General features: G+C 36.4%; 3 protein-coding genes across 4 annotated transcripts in view; 2 read left to right on the top strand and 1 right to left on the bottom strand.

The window, feature by feature from the left end:
• The first annotated feature begins 280 nt into the window (after positions 1 to 280).
• Positions 281 to 3,529, top strand: LOC103508661. 2 transcript variants are annotated; one of them, XM_017443858.2, is made up of 2 exons: positions 281 to 1,034; positions 3,180 to 3,529. In XM_017443858.2, exons 1-2 carry the CDS (start codon positions 831 to 833, stop codon positions 3,396 to 3,398), a joined length of 423 nt encoding a protein of 140 aa, XP_017299347.1. In that variant the 5' UTR covers positions 281 to 830; the 3' UTR covers positions 3,399 to 3,529. The 2 variants fall into 2 exon arrangements, with proteins under 2 accessions (XP_017299347.1, XP_008471455.1); XM_008473233.3 differs by lacking the exon at positions 3,180 to 3,529 and adding an exon at positions 2,927 to 3,159 and having other exon boundaries at positions 526 to 1,034.
• Positions 3,530 to 3,678: 149 nt separating this feature from the next.
• Positions 3,679 to 4,901, top strand: LOC103508667. The gene is made up of 2 exons (XM_008473239.3): positions 3,679 to 4,096; positions 4,618 to 4,901. Exons 1-2 carry the CDS (start codon positions 3,824 to 3,826, stop codon positions 4,753 to 4,755), a joined length of 411 nt encoding a protein of 136 aa, XP_008471461.1. The 5' UTR covers positions 3,679 to 3,823; the 3' UTR covers positions 4,756 to 4,901.
• Positions 4,902 to 10,927: 6,026 nt separating this feature from the next.
• The window catches only part of LOC103508666 (ankyrin repeat and sterile alpha motif domain-containing protein 1B), a 42,282-nt gene continuing 39,013 nt past the window's right edge, over positions 10,928 to 14,196 (bottom strand). Inside the window, exons 18-21 of the mRNA XM_026823204.1 lie at positions 13,895 to 14,056; positions 13,238 to 13,409; positions 12,380 to 12,460; positions 10,928 to 10,971 (exon numbers count right to left, since the gene is read on the bottom strand). Coding sequence (XP_026679005.1) covers positions 10,928 to 10,971; positions 12,380 to 12,460; positions 13,238 to 13,409; positions 13,895 to 14,056 — 459 coding nt within the window. The remainder of the gene's footprint in view (positions 10,972 to 12,379; positions 12,461 to 13,237; positions 13,410 to 13,894; positions 14,057 to 14,196) is intronic.

Below are 14,196 nucleotides of genomic sequence, written 5' to 3'. Positions count from 1 at the left end.
GGCTGGTTAGGGTTAGCTGTTCTCCTTCCTGTTTATAGTCCCACAGCCAGACGCTAGTCTTCTCTCTGTTTTCTCTGCTTTTAAAGACCAAGCACAAGTCCTCACGATGGTTGACTGCGGTTCAGGACGAGCCAGCCAATTTAACATGGCTAGAGCTAGAGACCATCACCCCGGTATATAGCAGATACAAAAAGACATCTTTTCTTTATTCTGCTATCGCCATTCGGCGAAAGCTAAAGCCGCTACAACAACAACAACAACAACAACAACAACAACATAGATACTAGATACATTAGATAGGAGAAGAAGATGATAGATATACTATTACCAATATTTATTTGTTCACAATTTACCAAATAAAGATTAAATTATTGCTAGTGGTTCAGTGACCTGATTACTGAACTCACTCTGGAAAACAGGGTCCCTAGGGGGCCCTCAAGTTTAAAGCTTGTTTAATTTATAAATATAAAACAGGAAAAATACCTTTGTAGGACATAATAAAATAATACTTAATACGAATACATAAGTAATACAATACAATACATATAAGAACAAATACCGTGAAAACAAAGTGCAGATCAAATTGCATTTACGCACTTTTGCTGATAAGAATGATGACCCTCAATGTCAAAAGTTCACGATAGATACGGTCGATCTGTTTCTAATCTGAGGGAAAAAGTTTGTGTTGTTTTGATAGATAGTCAGTTGAATTTTGCTTTCCAGTGTTTTTCACATAAAATTACAGAGGTATTTTAGTACAAGTTAAATTGGTGAATACTTTAAAAACAGTCCTTCTTCATATCTACTATCAGAAGACTGAAAGTGTCACAATGTCCTATTTGAAATTGTCTCTTGTTATTGTGTTGCTGGTTTGTGGATATGGTTTGGGTAGACCTAATGAAGCAGATAAAGAGGAACGGTTAGATATGAATGATCCTGATGTTCAGGAAGCAATAGAAGCGGCTGTCAATGAACTTAGTAAACACTCGGACGCTAGATTTAGAAGACTCAGAGCATGGGCTGTCAAAAAAGTGGTAAGAATTATTGAAATTATTAATGAGTTAAATGATGAAATTTTTAAAACTGATATTTTTATTACTAAAATGCGTAATCACTTTATTAAGGTACATAATATTTTCCATACTCCGCCTCTGATGTACAGCTCTCACCCCGGCTGTAATTTATCATATTGATAGCATAAGAACAACTTATGATAGGGCACATATCATTAATGTAGCTGTTAAAAAAGGGTTTATACGATTCGAAGGCAATAAAAAATATTTTCACAAAATGCATTTTTCAGCGGCATCGGCAGTGTGAAGGCAGTTCGGCCTAAAACATGGGTTTGGGTTGGAAATAACTACACACTGTGTAAAAAGTACAATAAATTACAGGCTAAACGGTCACCTTGCGGCATTTGCTGATGAGTTTCTAAATCAACCTCATATCATTAGGTGTATGGACAATAGAGAGGCAAAGTTTTAAACCTGGGAATGCAACCTAAAGTCAAACAAAAACGATGACAAAGTGTGATTTTAAAAAAGAGTTATAGGGTGTGATTTCCAAATGAAAAGCTTATACATAATAATTTTGGTGGAGATGTCTGAACTCCCGATCGTGAAAAACTTTTTGTACACTCTGTCCATGATACAAAGGGTTACTGTTGTTATTCTAGTAAAGGGGTTGACGACACATCATTATAGCCAAGTCATTCATCATAACACCCACGTGACCAAAGGTCATTTATAATAACAATAACATCAGATTATTAGGCAGTAATTTTTTATAGGCCTTATTTCTACAGACTAGGTTTGAATTTTGCTCGACTTTTTCGAGTAAAATTTTCCTAGATAGGAAAGGTACCTATTTAAAGTATTGTTATACCTATTTATATTATATTTATTTCTTTTAAATTTGGAGCGATTGGCACACCTAATATCTGTGCAAACATCATGATAACCTACAGAAATTCAATTAAAATTTAAGTTACTCGAGAAAAAATCTCAGAACTTCATGGAAAAAAAAAAAAAAAAAAAAAAAAAAAAAAAAACAAGCAGAATCAAAACTTAACTTAAAATTGAAAAGTACACCACCCTAGCTCCGTAATTGCCTTGTTTAATTTCAAGCATGTACCTAGGTAGGTAATACATACGAGTACAATGTACTTCCTACTTGAATAACCTGGAATTTTAAGCTCAGCGTGAAGTTATTGAAAGAACACGTGTTGTGGTAATTATTTACTGTCAAGTAGTTTCGTAAATAATTATACGAGACCAACACACATCATGTCAATTACTTAGGTAGATACTTAAGATGAAATTTGATTAATCCTAGGTATAATATTTCAATAATTTTATTTGTATGTAGGTACTAGGTACCTACATATTCGTAGAATATTTCCCAGAAATAGTGTTTTTCCCCCATCCTCTTCTTTTTCTTTTAATGGCTATTTCTCAAAAACGTTTTTCGGTCGGAAAATGCACACACTGAAAAAAAAAAAAAAAGATAACCCTCAACGTTAAAAGTTCAACTTAGATAACCACTATGATATGGATCAAGAGGTCACCATAGATAACACTGTTTATTTTGAATCCGTGGAGAACCACAGGGAAAAGTCCGTGCTTGTCTTGTTTTTCTCCTAATTATGTGAAAATTAGTTTTTTCCTCACACAATGCCTTAGAACGTGGTTGTTTTGAAACTGACTTTTGCTGATGAGTTTTTTCTCAGTTTTTTTCCTCACTGATGTGTGAAGTGGTGTTATTATTTTCACGTAAGATTATTAAAGTCGTCCGGCTACCTAGTATTGGCAATATGAGCTTCTTGAACTTGTCTCTTGTTCTCTGCGTGCTCCTGTGTTGTGGATATACCCTGGGTGCACCCCTAAATGAAGAGAAGGAGATTCACCTTCTCCTTGTTGATTTACAGGATCCCGCCGACCTCGAGCCAAACGAATCAAGCTCAGGATATGAAATCAAGATGAGAGAATTAAGAGACTGCAGTAAGATCAAACAAACTTCCCCAGGAGCGTGTATACAGTGCAATGTGTTTGTTTACAAGAAAACAACTGACAAACCACCCAAATATACCATCACCAAGATGAATTGTGTTCTTTAAGTATCCGAATCCGTTGTGTATCTAAAATTGCGTTTGAACAAGACAAAATGTTCTTGATTTGCAGGACCCTGCTGATCTCGAAGCGAATGAATCAAGCTCAGGATATGAGATCAAGATGAGAGAAATGAGAGACTGCAGTAGGATCAAACCTCGCCCAGAACCTATATCCACTGCATTGATCACAGAGAAGTCACCCTGTATTCAATGTAATGTGTTCGTGTACAAGAAAAGAAATGAGAAACCGCAGAAATATACCATTACCAAAATGAATTGTGTCCTTTAAAGTTCATCCGATTCTAAAATTATTGAGGCCATTGATGGAAGAAGGGCGTAGGTCAGAAAACTGTGAAGTGAATTTTTGAGTGCTTTCAAAATTGACTGAAACTGATGAACGAATTTTAATTTATGAGAAAATTAAACATTATTGATATGCACACACTGAAAAAAAAAAAAAAAAAAAAAGATAACACTCAATGTTGAAAGTTCAACTTAGATAACCACTATAATATGGATCAAGAGGTCACCAAGTCACCATAGATAACACTGTTTATATTGAATCCGTGGAGAACCACAGGGAAAAGTCCGTGCTGTCTTGTTTTTCTCCTAATTACGTGAAAATTAGTTTTTTCCTCACACATTGCCTTAGAACGTGGTTGTTTTGAAACTGACTTTTGCTGATGAGTTTTTTCTCAGTTTTTTTCCTCACTGATGTGTGAAGTGGTGTTATTATTTTCACGTAAGATTATTAAAGTCGTCCGACTACCTAGTATTGGCAATATGAGCTTCTTGAACTTGTCTCTTGTTCTCTGCGTGCTCCTGTGTTGTGGATATACCCTGAGTGCACCCCTAAATGAAGAGAAGGAAGAACTAAAACTGTCTGATCCAGCGGTACAGGAGGCTTTGCAGGTGGCATATACTGAGCTCGGTAAAAGCTCCGATGATCGTGAAAAACGACTCAAAGCATCATCTGTAAAACGAGCGGTAAGAATTTTAGATATTTGCTTCGTTTTGTACTCTCCTTGTTATTTTCTTCCTCTAAAGGTGTGTCCACACATAGTCCACCGGCCATCGATCGGCTGAACCGTCCACACTGTCTCGACAACATGGATTCACCTCGTCGATCGATATCGGCCGGTCGACTATGTTTGGAAAGTGGACACACCTTAATGCTCGTGCTCGTGCTCGCCATTTATGCTCAGAACGTCTCACAGACGGCGGTCTGAAGTTTCTCAGACGGTCCGACAGAGCTAGGGCTGAAACTTTTTCCGCCACACGTGATGACTGTCGGACGGTGTGAACGTGAGTGGCCAGAAGGCAGGTTTTAAGACCAGTCATATTAGGCATTAATGGACCTTGTCCATTTCCTATTAAAGAGTGATAAAAAAAAATATTTTTTTCTTTTTTTTTTTTATTTGTATTTATTAGAACACTTTAATAAATACAAAAAAAAAAAAACATCAACAAAACAAACAAACCTGTGTATGATGTGCTTATTTTTTCAGGAGGTGCCTGGCGGGTCAGGAAAGGGGTACGAGTTCAAGATGTACGAAGATAGAGACTGCAGCAAAATCCCTTGGGATGCCCCAGGGGCATGCATCCATTGTAATGTGATCAGAATGATAAAAGTTCACAACCGATAACACCCTCATAATCCGAGGGAAAAGTCAGTGTTGGCTACGTAAGTCAGTTCAATTTGTATCTACTAGTAAGTGGAGTAGTGTTTTTCACATAAAACTGTACACCTTAATTTTAGTTAGTTATTTTAAGTTTTATGTGGTAAAAAAAATCAATCAATAAAAGGGATTATTACACCCAATAAACGAGAGTTAATTGGAACTTTTGGCAAAAAAGGAATCTTTAGTCCTATTTGAATAGATTTGAATAGAACTAAAAAATTAAGTCTGAGTAAATAAAATATCTACTTAAGATTAACATAGACAAAGACAAGATATACTGTGAAAAATAATACGGAAAAGTGTAATCAATCAATAAAAGGGATTATTACACCCAATAAACGAGAGTTAATTGGAACTTTTGGCAAAAAAGGAATCTTTAGTCCTATTTGAAAAGAACTAAAAAATTAAGTCTGAGTAAATAAAATATCTACTTAAGATTAACATAGACAAAGGCAAGATATACCTACTGTGAAAAATAATACGGAAAAGTGATACAATGGCGTACTATTTGAAGTTGTCCCTTATTTTGTGTATGCTGGTGTTTTGTGGATGTGGTTTGGGTAGACCTAATGAAGGAGAAGATCCAGTAGATGATGAGCTATCTACTCGAGAGCCTGTTGAGCCTCAACAAGCCACTTTGGAAGACTCTGATTGTGATCCGTCAAACGAATGGTAAGACAAGTTGAAAACCTGAGGAATTCAGCAATAAATGGGAATATTTTGGAACTGCTGGTAAAGGGACTATTTTTTTCGATTAGGCGCTTTAACTCTTATTATGGTAAGGTCGTTTGCGCCGGAAGGGACTCTTTAGTTTGACCTATGCGGGCAATTCAAATAAAACATTTGAATTCGAACTGAGAGAGCCAAAAACAACAGCATTCATATCTAAGAATGTGTTACATTCCTATATACTGAAGTTTTACATAATATGTGACTAGACTGTGACATTTTGTTCGGTACATAAATAGGTACCTACTTCCCCTGATTTAGTCTGTTAGAATGCTATATTATAGTGTCGAGCTTCCCGATACAGAGTTCAATATTAGAGTGCCAAAACACAGTCACCCGATTGGGCTGCCGGCACCCTAGTTTTTTCTCAGTGTGTATTCGATATATTCACCTTCTCCTTGTTGATTTACAGGATCCCGCCGACCTCGAGCCAAACGAATCAAGCTCAGGATATGAAATCAAGATGAGAGAATTAAGAGACTGCAGTAAGATCAAACAAACTTCCCCAGGAGCGTGTATACAGTGCAATGTGTTTGTTTACAAGAAAACAACTGACAAACCACCCAAATATACCATCACCAAGATGAATTGTGTTCTTTAAGTATCCGAATCCGTTGTGTATCTAAAATTGCGTTTGAACAAGACAAAATGTTCTTGATTTGCAGGACCCTGCTGATCTCGAAGCGAATGAATCAAGCTCAGGATATGAGATCAAGATGAGAGAAATGAGAGACTGCAGTAGGATCAAACCTCGCCCAGAACCTATATCCACTGCATTGGTCACAGAGAAGTCACCCTGTATTCAATGTAATGTGTTCGTGTACAAGAAAAGAAATGAGAAACCGCAGAAATATACCATTACCAAGATGAATTGTGTCCTTTAAAGTTCATCCGATTCTAAAATTATTGAGGCAATTGATGGAAGAAGGGCGTACATAAGTCAGAAAACTGTGAAGCGAATTTTTGAGTGCTTTCAAAATTGACTGAAACTGATGAACGAATTTTAATTTATGAGAAAATTAAACATTATTGAATTTTTTCTACCATTTAACACTTCCGTACCTATTTGTTTAATTATTGTGCCAGGATGAGACTAGAAAGTCCCTAGTCTATGATTTTTTTCCTTCCTTACGAGTAGGCAAGTTTTAACACGATCTCTTCACAATTTTCTAGTTTCTACATCAAAAGGTGTAAAAGTTTTAAATTTTTGTCTTTTGAAAACTAAAAATATGAAACATTATAATTTATTACAATAGTTGGTTTAAATAAAGGTAAACGGTGTAAATAAAAGTTACTTTATATTTTTAAATGTCCTAGAATTAAAGGAAGCGGCAAGTATCAACAAAAAATAATGTTGTTAATTGTACCTAGAGTTAAAAATGTCAAAATTACATCAATAGTAGAAAGAAAAAAAAATCTTATTGCTATGGTATTACTCAACTGCTAAAGTTGCGTTGGGGCTCAAAATATGAAAAAGGCTGCGTTTGAAAACACAGTCACCCGATTGGGCTGCCGGCACCCTAGTTTTTTCTCAGTGTGTATTCGATATATTCACCTTCTCCTTGTTGATTTACAGGATCCCGCCGACCTCGAGCCAAACGAATCAAGCTCAGGATATGAAATCAAGATGAGAGAATTAAGAGACTGCAGTAAGATCAAACAAACTTCCCCAGGAGCGTGTATACAGTGCAATGTGTTTGTTTACAAGAAAACAACTGACAAACCACCCAAATATACCATCACCAAGATGAATTGTGTTCTTTAAGTATCCGAATCCGTTGTGTATCTAAAATTGCGTTTGAACAAGACAAAATGTTCTTGATTTGCAGGACCCTGCTGATCTCGAAGCGAATGAATCAAGCTCAGGATATGAGATCAAGATGAGAGAAATGAGAGACTGCAGTAGGATCAAACCTCGCCCAGAACCTATATCCACTGCATTGATCACAGAGAAGTCACCCTGTATTCAATGTAATGTGTTCGTGTACAAGAAAAGAAATGAGAAACCGCAGAAATATACCATTACCAAAATGAATTGTGTCCTTTAAAGTTCATCCGATTCTAAAATTATTGAGGCCATTGATGGAAGAAGGGCGTAGGTCAGAAAACTGTGAAGTGAATTTTTGAGTGCTTTCAAAATTGACTGAAACTGATGAACGAATTTTAATTTATGAGAAAATTAAACATTATTGATTTTTTTCTACCATTTAACACTTCCGTACCTATTTGTTTAATTATTGTGCCAGGATGAGACTAGAAAGTCCCTAGTCTATGATTTTTTTCCTTCCTTACGAGTAGGCAGGTTTTAACACGATCTCTTCACAATTTTCTAGTTTCTACATCAAAAGGAAAAAAGCTTACAGGTAGATTTTTTTTCCAACATCTATGAACATACATACCTACATATTGTCTATACCTACCTAGGCGAATACAATATGCTGGAATATGAAGATTGAAGAAGTACAAGGTAAAAAAAAGGCACTTGTGAAAAATTATATTTTCCTGTTTCAAATGCCACAAAAATGCCAGAAGCTCTCTCTCTCTCTCTTAGGAAAACATAGGTAACTCCATTTTTTACCTTTTTACTTACCTATCTATGATTTAGATTTACTTTTTGTTAAATTCATATTTTTAAAATAATAATAAAAAAAGGTGAGGGACATGGAAAGAAAAGAAAAAAAAAAACGAGAACAGGAGAGAAGGAAAGAGCAGAAAAGAGAAGAGGAGAGAGAAAAAACATGCTCATTGAAAACAAGAGCGAGAGAACGACACAAAAAGCAACAAGAAAGAGAGAGAGAGAGAGAAAGAGAGAGAGAGAGAGAAGAGAAGACAAGGGAGGGATAGAGAGAGGAAGTTTTTAATAATATAATTTGCGAAAATGTTAAAAGTTAAAAAAACAAACAACAAAACACAGAGAGCGCAGAAAGAGAAAATGAAATTAGTTGCTACAAGTCAAAAGTGTAGAGGAGGGAGAGAGGGGGAGAGAGAGAGAGAGAGAGAGAGAGAGAGAGAGAGAGCGAGAGAGAGCAGATGTATGAAGAGGAGAGAATACAGAGAGAGCAGCATTCAGAGAAAAAATACAGAAATATGTACACAAAAACAAAAAAAAAGTACTGAAAAAAATGCCGTGTTTGTATTTTACGGTTGAGAGATTAGTACAAAATATTAATATAATTTTATTATGTCTACTTAGGAGCAAAACAGAAAATTCCGCTCCTCCTGCTTTTGCTGGAACAAAATATAACAAGGGGGCCGCTTGGGGGGAGGTGGGAAATGGGAGGGAGAAAAGGGCAAAGCCACCAGTGTCGAATAGCTGTGAGAAAGAAAAATAATTCATCTTTTCATGAATACCTAAGGTTTGGGTTACACATACCTGTGTATTAATTTTACATATTCTTGAGAGTTCATTGCAACGGTTAATACATTAGTAAGACATAATATGTAGGTATACCAAGACATTAGTAAGACATATGTAGGTATACCAAGGTTTTTGCATTATCCTATTCTGATATGAAATAAACTAATGAAGTAAAATTTAGAAGTAGGTACATACTGCGTCAGTAGTTCAGTAAGACTGTAGGACATAGTCAGAAAAAAGCCCCTTCGCCCTCGTAAGGACCTTTTTTCAGAGTTCTACCCTTCACTGAACTAACCTGGCTTATAACTGTCAGTCTAAAAAAATTGGACCGATTCCAATACTTTCTCATTAGGCAACTTGTATAGGTTCCCTATACGTAAAGGCAATAGAAAGTAACAAATCAGTAGGTAAGTATAAAGTTGATTGGTCAACTAAAATTTTGGTTGGGACGTTTTGTAAAGTCACCACTGAACGCAACGGTACAACATCATGGGATATTATATGTCGAAAGGTTAAAGCTGGGAAAAAGCAACAGAATGAAAGAGGGAGAGAGAGAGAGAAACACGAGTAAAAATAGACAGAAAGAAAGCGAGGGAATGAAAAAAAAACTTTGTCTCTCTGTTTCAAATGGAACTTTTTCTTTTTTAATTAAATATTTTTTCATATTTTTTATTTTTTTTTTCGTCGAAAAAAACCTATGTATAAAAGGAAACCAGGAGAATATAGATACATAGTGTTGTACCTATGTATTTGTAAATATGTAATAAGTAAGAACGTAAACGTATAATGTAAAACAAGATTAAATTTTTCGACTTTTAAAGATGAGCTGCTGGGTATTTGAGCACTTGAACATTTTTGCTCAGAAATATTGAAATGAAATTAATGTGATCTACAATTTAAGTCTGGCTGAGGGACTATAAACAGAGAGTAGATCAGCGTCTAGCTAGGGGACTATAAACAGGGAGTAGACTAGTCCAAATTTCCTCACGCTATATCAATAGCGAAGGTTGAGTGCGAAGGGCATGCCACTCGGAAAAAAAATTGTTTAGCCAAAACCAGTTGGCCTCAAAGCGATCACTCTAAAGCTGATTGAGAGGCCGACGACAAACGCGACCGCCCCATCGCCATCTGAAAGAAGAAGAAGAAGAAGAAGAAGAAGAAGAAGAAGAAGAAGAAGAAGAAGAAGAAGAAGAAGAAGAAGAAGAATGTGATCTATAATTTCCACAGTTTGATTAAATTGAAATCTCTGACGTACAAAAAAAAGTAAAGTTCAGTGGCTATTCAAAGGTCAGATAAAAATGCATGTTTTATTTCACACTAAATGTCAGAACTTCATCTGTTGTAAATAGGTTAGGTCGTTCTCTAGATCGTTTTGAGTACCGTGCCAGTAAAAATAAAGCTTCTTTATTAGCTTTTAAATGGTGTTTGTAAAAAGAAAACATTTCACTTGACATCAGTTTGTGCACAGACGTTACAATTCTTCCTCCCACTATATTAGAACAAACACTTGAAAGAGAATTTAGCAGATTTGTGTCCAGGATTGACAATCTCTCAGTGTGGGGCATGAATGTAAACATTACAACGAAATCGTTTTGTAATAGCTTTAAAATATAATAATTTGGTGTTTCATCAGTTTAGGATTTTACAGGGTGTCAGAAAATTGATCAAGTTTTCGTGGAACTAGAAAACCAGCTATGTATGTTACAGGGTTGATCTGACTGAGATATCTAGCATCGTTGACAATTGAATTGTTATCTTCTTGATTATGGACTTAAGCTGGTTCGTACCTTAACTCCATACGTATAAGTAGGTACCATAAAAATAAAAGTACTTTTGTCAGCCATCAATTTGTAAGGAAAATTTCATGAGTCAGGAACGAAGGCACTTTTCTTATCCAGTCGCCTATGTGAAGAGGAGTAAACAAAAGAATGTAAGTATGAATACATACTGACAGAGACCCGTCAAGGAGATGTTTCATCACTAAAATTGAAAAAAGAAGATGAATGACTGCATTTCCATTCTAAGCTTTTCTTTTCTTTGGAACCTTCTTTACAGAGCTCTTGGCAGGCCTGTATGATTTCCATTTCTCATTTCTGGAAAGAAAAATCAGAAAAGGATTAGAAAGTTTGAACAAGTTTTCATAATATTTTCGTGTTTCATCAACCCTTCTCTCCAAAGCTTCATCAAGTTTTCAAGAGCACTTGATAACTCGAAAACTAAATACTTTGCTTACGGGCGGCACTCACTTGAAAAATAACTTGATGAACAATTTTTTTTAAACGAGAAAATAAGATTATTGGAATGAAAATTTGAAATTGAAATAGTTTCAAGAGCACTTGATAACTCGAAAACTAAATACTTTGCTTACGGGCGGCACTCACTTGAAAAATAACTTGATGAACAATTTTTTTTTTAAACGAGAAAATAAGATTATTGGAATGAAAATTTGAAATTGAAATAATAATTTGTTTGGGCTCTTTTCTTTTCGATGTTCCTGATTTGCACAAGGGGCAAGGACCGGGTTTACTGACTTCTAAAAACGTTCAAAACTCAAGTTTTGTAATATAAATCGAGATTGGTAAGAAAGGAGTTCTGAAAATCGGCCTCATTAGCGACAGGCAAACAACGGATATGTAAAAATCGCTATGGAAAACTCTTCAAAAACCTTTCAACTGACCGTGCTTTAAGTACCAATGGCCAAAACTTGTACATCATGTAAATTTGAACTGTTTGGATAGAAAAACGTCTTATTGGAAAATTCCCGAAACTTCTTCACTAAAATACGTCGTCTCTTTCCTACGCGTCCTTTGACATTGACTTCAATGATGCCATAAGACCTACTGTATTACTGATTTCGTTGAAAAAGGGAGAGGAAATAGCAAGATTGGGGAAAAGGGAAGTAAAATACAGAGCGAAGGAATGGGGGTAGAGGAGGGTGGGATAAATAAAAATAGAGTAGGTAACAATTTAATACAAAAGTCCACAAAGTATTGGACACTTCTCAAAGGAATTTCGTAAAAATGATCCCTCATTTCAATATAATGCATTAGTTAAACATAGAAACATAAATAAACAAACATAGAAACAAGAAAGCGGAATAAAAAACGTCAAAAGCATTAAAAGTCCAAGCTGCCGCGGATTGAAGAGACAAAGAGATAAAATCTTTTTTTTTAAAAAAAGATGAGTGTTTCACCGCCGTTTTTATTTCGTAGCGATGAAACAACTGCTACATTGGACGCTTTCTCTCTGTCTCCTAATAATGAAATAGACCATTTACTCTCACCAGATGTTTCACTCACCTGCATATCATCTGTATCACTGACAGACCGGGTTCCACCACCGTGAAAAAAACAATGAGGTTATGAATATTACACTGATGATTATCGGGTTATCGATACTAAAACTGACTTTTATTGGTTCACCTATATCGAGTTCCTCCCACCTTATTTCCTAACACATCACAAATGCTACGGTAATAATAGAAAAATAACAAATACATACCTAGGATTCTCCGCGGTGGCTTTTTCGGTGGGGTAGGGGAAACTTTGGACGTCATCGGGCAAGGATAGAAACTTCCTCCACCTGAAAACAGAAGTGGATTTTACGTTAAAGTAGACACAGCTTTGGTAGGAAAAAAGTGGATACATTTTGTCAGCTTTGTTGGGAAAAATTTTCGCTTTTCGAAACGAGCCCCTTTTTAACCTCTTCTTATATCGTCTACCCCTACTACCAAAAGTAAAAGTAGGGGATCAGGGGAAATGTAGGGGGTTGAGGGGAGCTTTCTCCTACATTTTGACCATAGGTTTGGTGGTTTGGAGATCCCTCTGTGTTTAATTTGAAGAAGTTATTGAAGTTGGTTCTGGGCATCCGAGGTTTGTTCGCTATGTCCGCGGTTTGTTCGCGTTGTCCGCGCTTTCTTCGCGGTATCCGCGGTTTGTTCGCGGTATTCGCGGTTTGTTCGCGGGATCCGCGGTTTATTTCAGAGTTTTAGCAGGGCCTAAAAAAAGGAGGAATCAAATGACAGTCCAGTTCAAGTAATGAACACCACCGTTCTATTCAATCATCCAGAGTTGAGATGTTCAAAATTCAAATCTATCCATCTCTGAGGGCGCATAGAATTAGGAAAGTAAAAAGGTAGACCAAAGAAGAAATGGGAAAATCGCGTTAATAAAGATGCGTGAATAAAGGGTGCCCATTATGCTGTCAACGACCCAGACCAAGACAATTAGAGATTGTTGGCTAAAAATGCCGAACCTACTAAAGTTGGAAAAGGTAAAGGAGAGGAACCGTCCCTGAGGAAATCAATCGCTAAAGCTGAAGACTCATGATCCGTCCCTGAAGAAATGAATGGTCACTTACCAGCAAAGGGTACATCAGGGGTGGTCGTCGTGTCCTGCTGAGTGGACTTTTCACTCATGGAAACAGACGAGGACAGAGAGCTGCTGGAGTTCTCATGGAATACCAGCATAAGGAGCTCATCCTCTGTCTCTGTCTCCATGTCACGTGACTTTCGCTTCAAGTTGTTGTACTCCTGAAACAGAAGAGAGAGAAATGGATGGTTCAATGGAGGATGAAAAACTCTTATGGGAACGACCACAATTTGAGTTTAAACTCGGTTTAAGTTTAACTCTTGGATTAGGGGAGATAGAACGAGACGAAAATTTGCAAAAACCGGATCATGTGTTCATTCAGAGCTCATTCTCTCTTCTGCTTTCAGGTTGGAAGGTTCTTGATTCCTCTCTATAATATCTCCAAATAGTTCAACATTTCCAAGTTTTTTGTCTCAAATTTCAAGTCTCTAGGTCTTACCGTTCTCGAGATATTTTGTTTACAGACAGACAGACAGACAGGCACACAGACACACACACACGGACCAATGGCTGAAACTTTGGATTTAGGCTCTAAGGACCTCAAAACGTGTTTTGGCACTAAAAACTGACCATCGAAATTTTGACACGATTACATTACTTTCCTTCCTATAGGATAAGGAAAGTAAAAATGGAAAAAGAAGCTCACCTTATCCAGGGGGTTCAAAAATTTGACACCTTGGTGTGAAATACGGAAAAGGATTTCGTGATTATTTTTCTGGTCATCGGTTTTGGACTTTTGTTTCATCTTTTGTATTACTTGTTTGCTTGATTCCGTTGTTTTGTCTTTGACTACTGTGGATCCTAAATACTGAAACAAGTATAAAGTCATGAGCTTATTGTGCGGAGAGAATCTGTTAAACACTTCAGCTGATTTTGATTCTGAAAGTAACATTTGAACACTTTGAATACATGAAGATTAATTCTAAAATCTGCAAATTAAATGGTTGC

Source organism: Diaphorina citri, unplaced genomic scaffold (genome assembly GCF_000475195.1).
Source record: "Diaphorina citri unplaced genomic scaffold, Diaci psyllid genome assembly version 1.1 scaffold421, whole genome shotgun sequence".
Classification (NCBI taxonomy): domain Eukaryota; kingdom Metazoa; phylum Arthropoda; class Insecta; order Hemiptera; family Psyllidae; genus Diaphorina; species Diaphorina citri.
The sequence above is the reverse complement of the archived record's forward strand: the minus strand, read 5'-3'. Positions and strand labels throughout refer to the sequence as shown.

What these genes read in the sequence shown, in the direction of transcription:
- LOC103508661 (XM_017443858.2), top strand. Translation starts at nt 831, where the DNA reads ATGTCCTATTTGAAATTGTCTCTTGTTATTGTGTTGCTGGTTTGTGGA. An exon ending in CATGGGCTGTCAAAAAAGTG is followed by an intron (nt 1,035 to 3,179) that starts GTAAGAATTATT and finishes CTTGATTTGCAG; the next exon opens with GACCCTGCTGATCTCGAAGC.
- LOC103508667 (XM_008473239.3), top strand. Translation starts at nt 3,824, where the DNA reads ATGTGTGAAGTGGTGTTATTATTTTCACGTAAGATTATTAAAGTCGTC. An exon ending in CATCATCTGTAAAACGAGCG is followed by an intron (nt 4,097 to 4,617) that starts GTAAGAATTTTA and finishes TTATTTTTTCAG; the next exon opens with GAGGTGCCTGGCGGGTCAGG.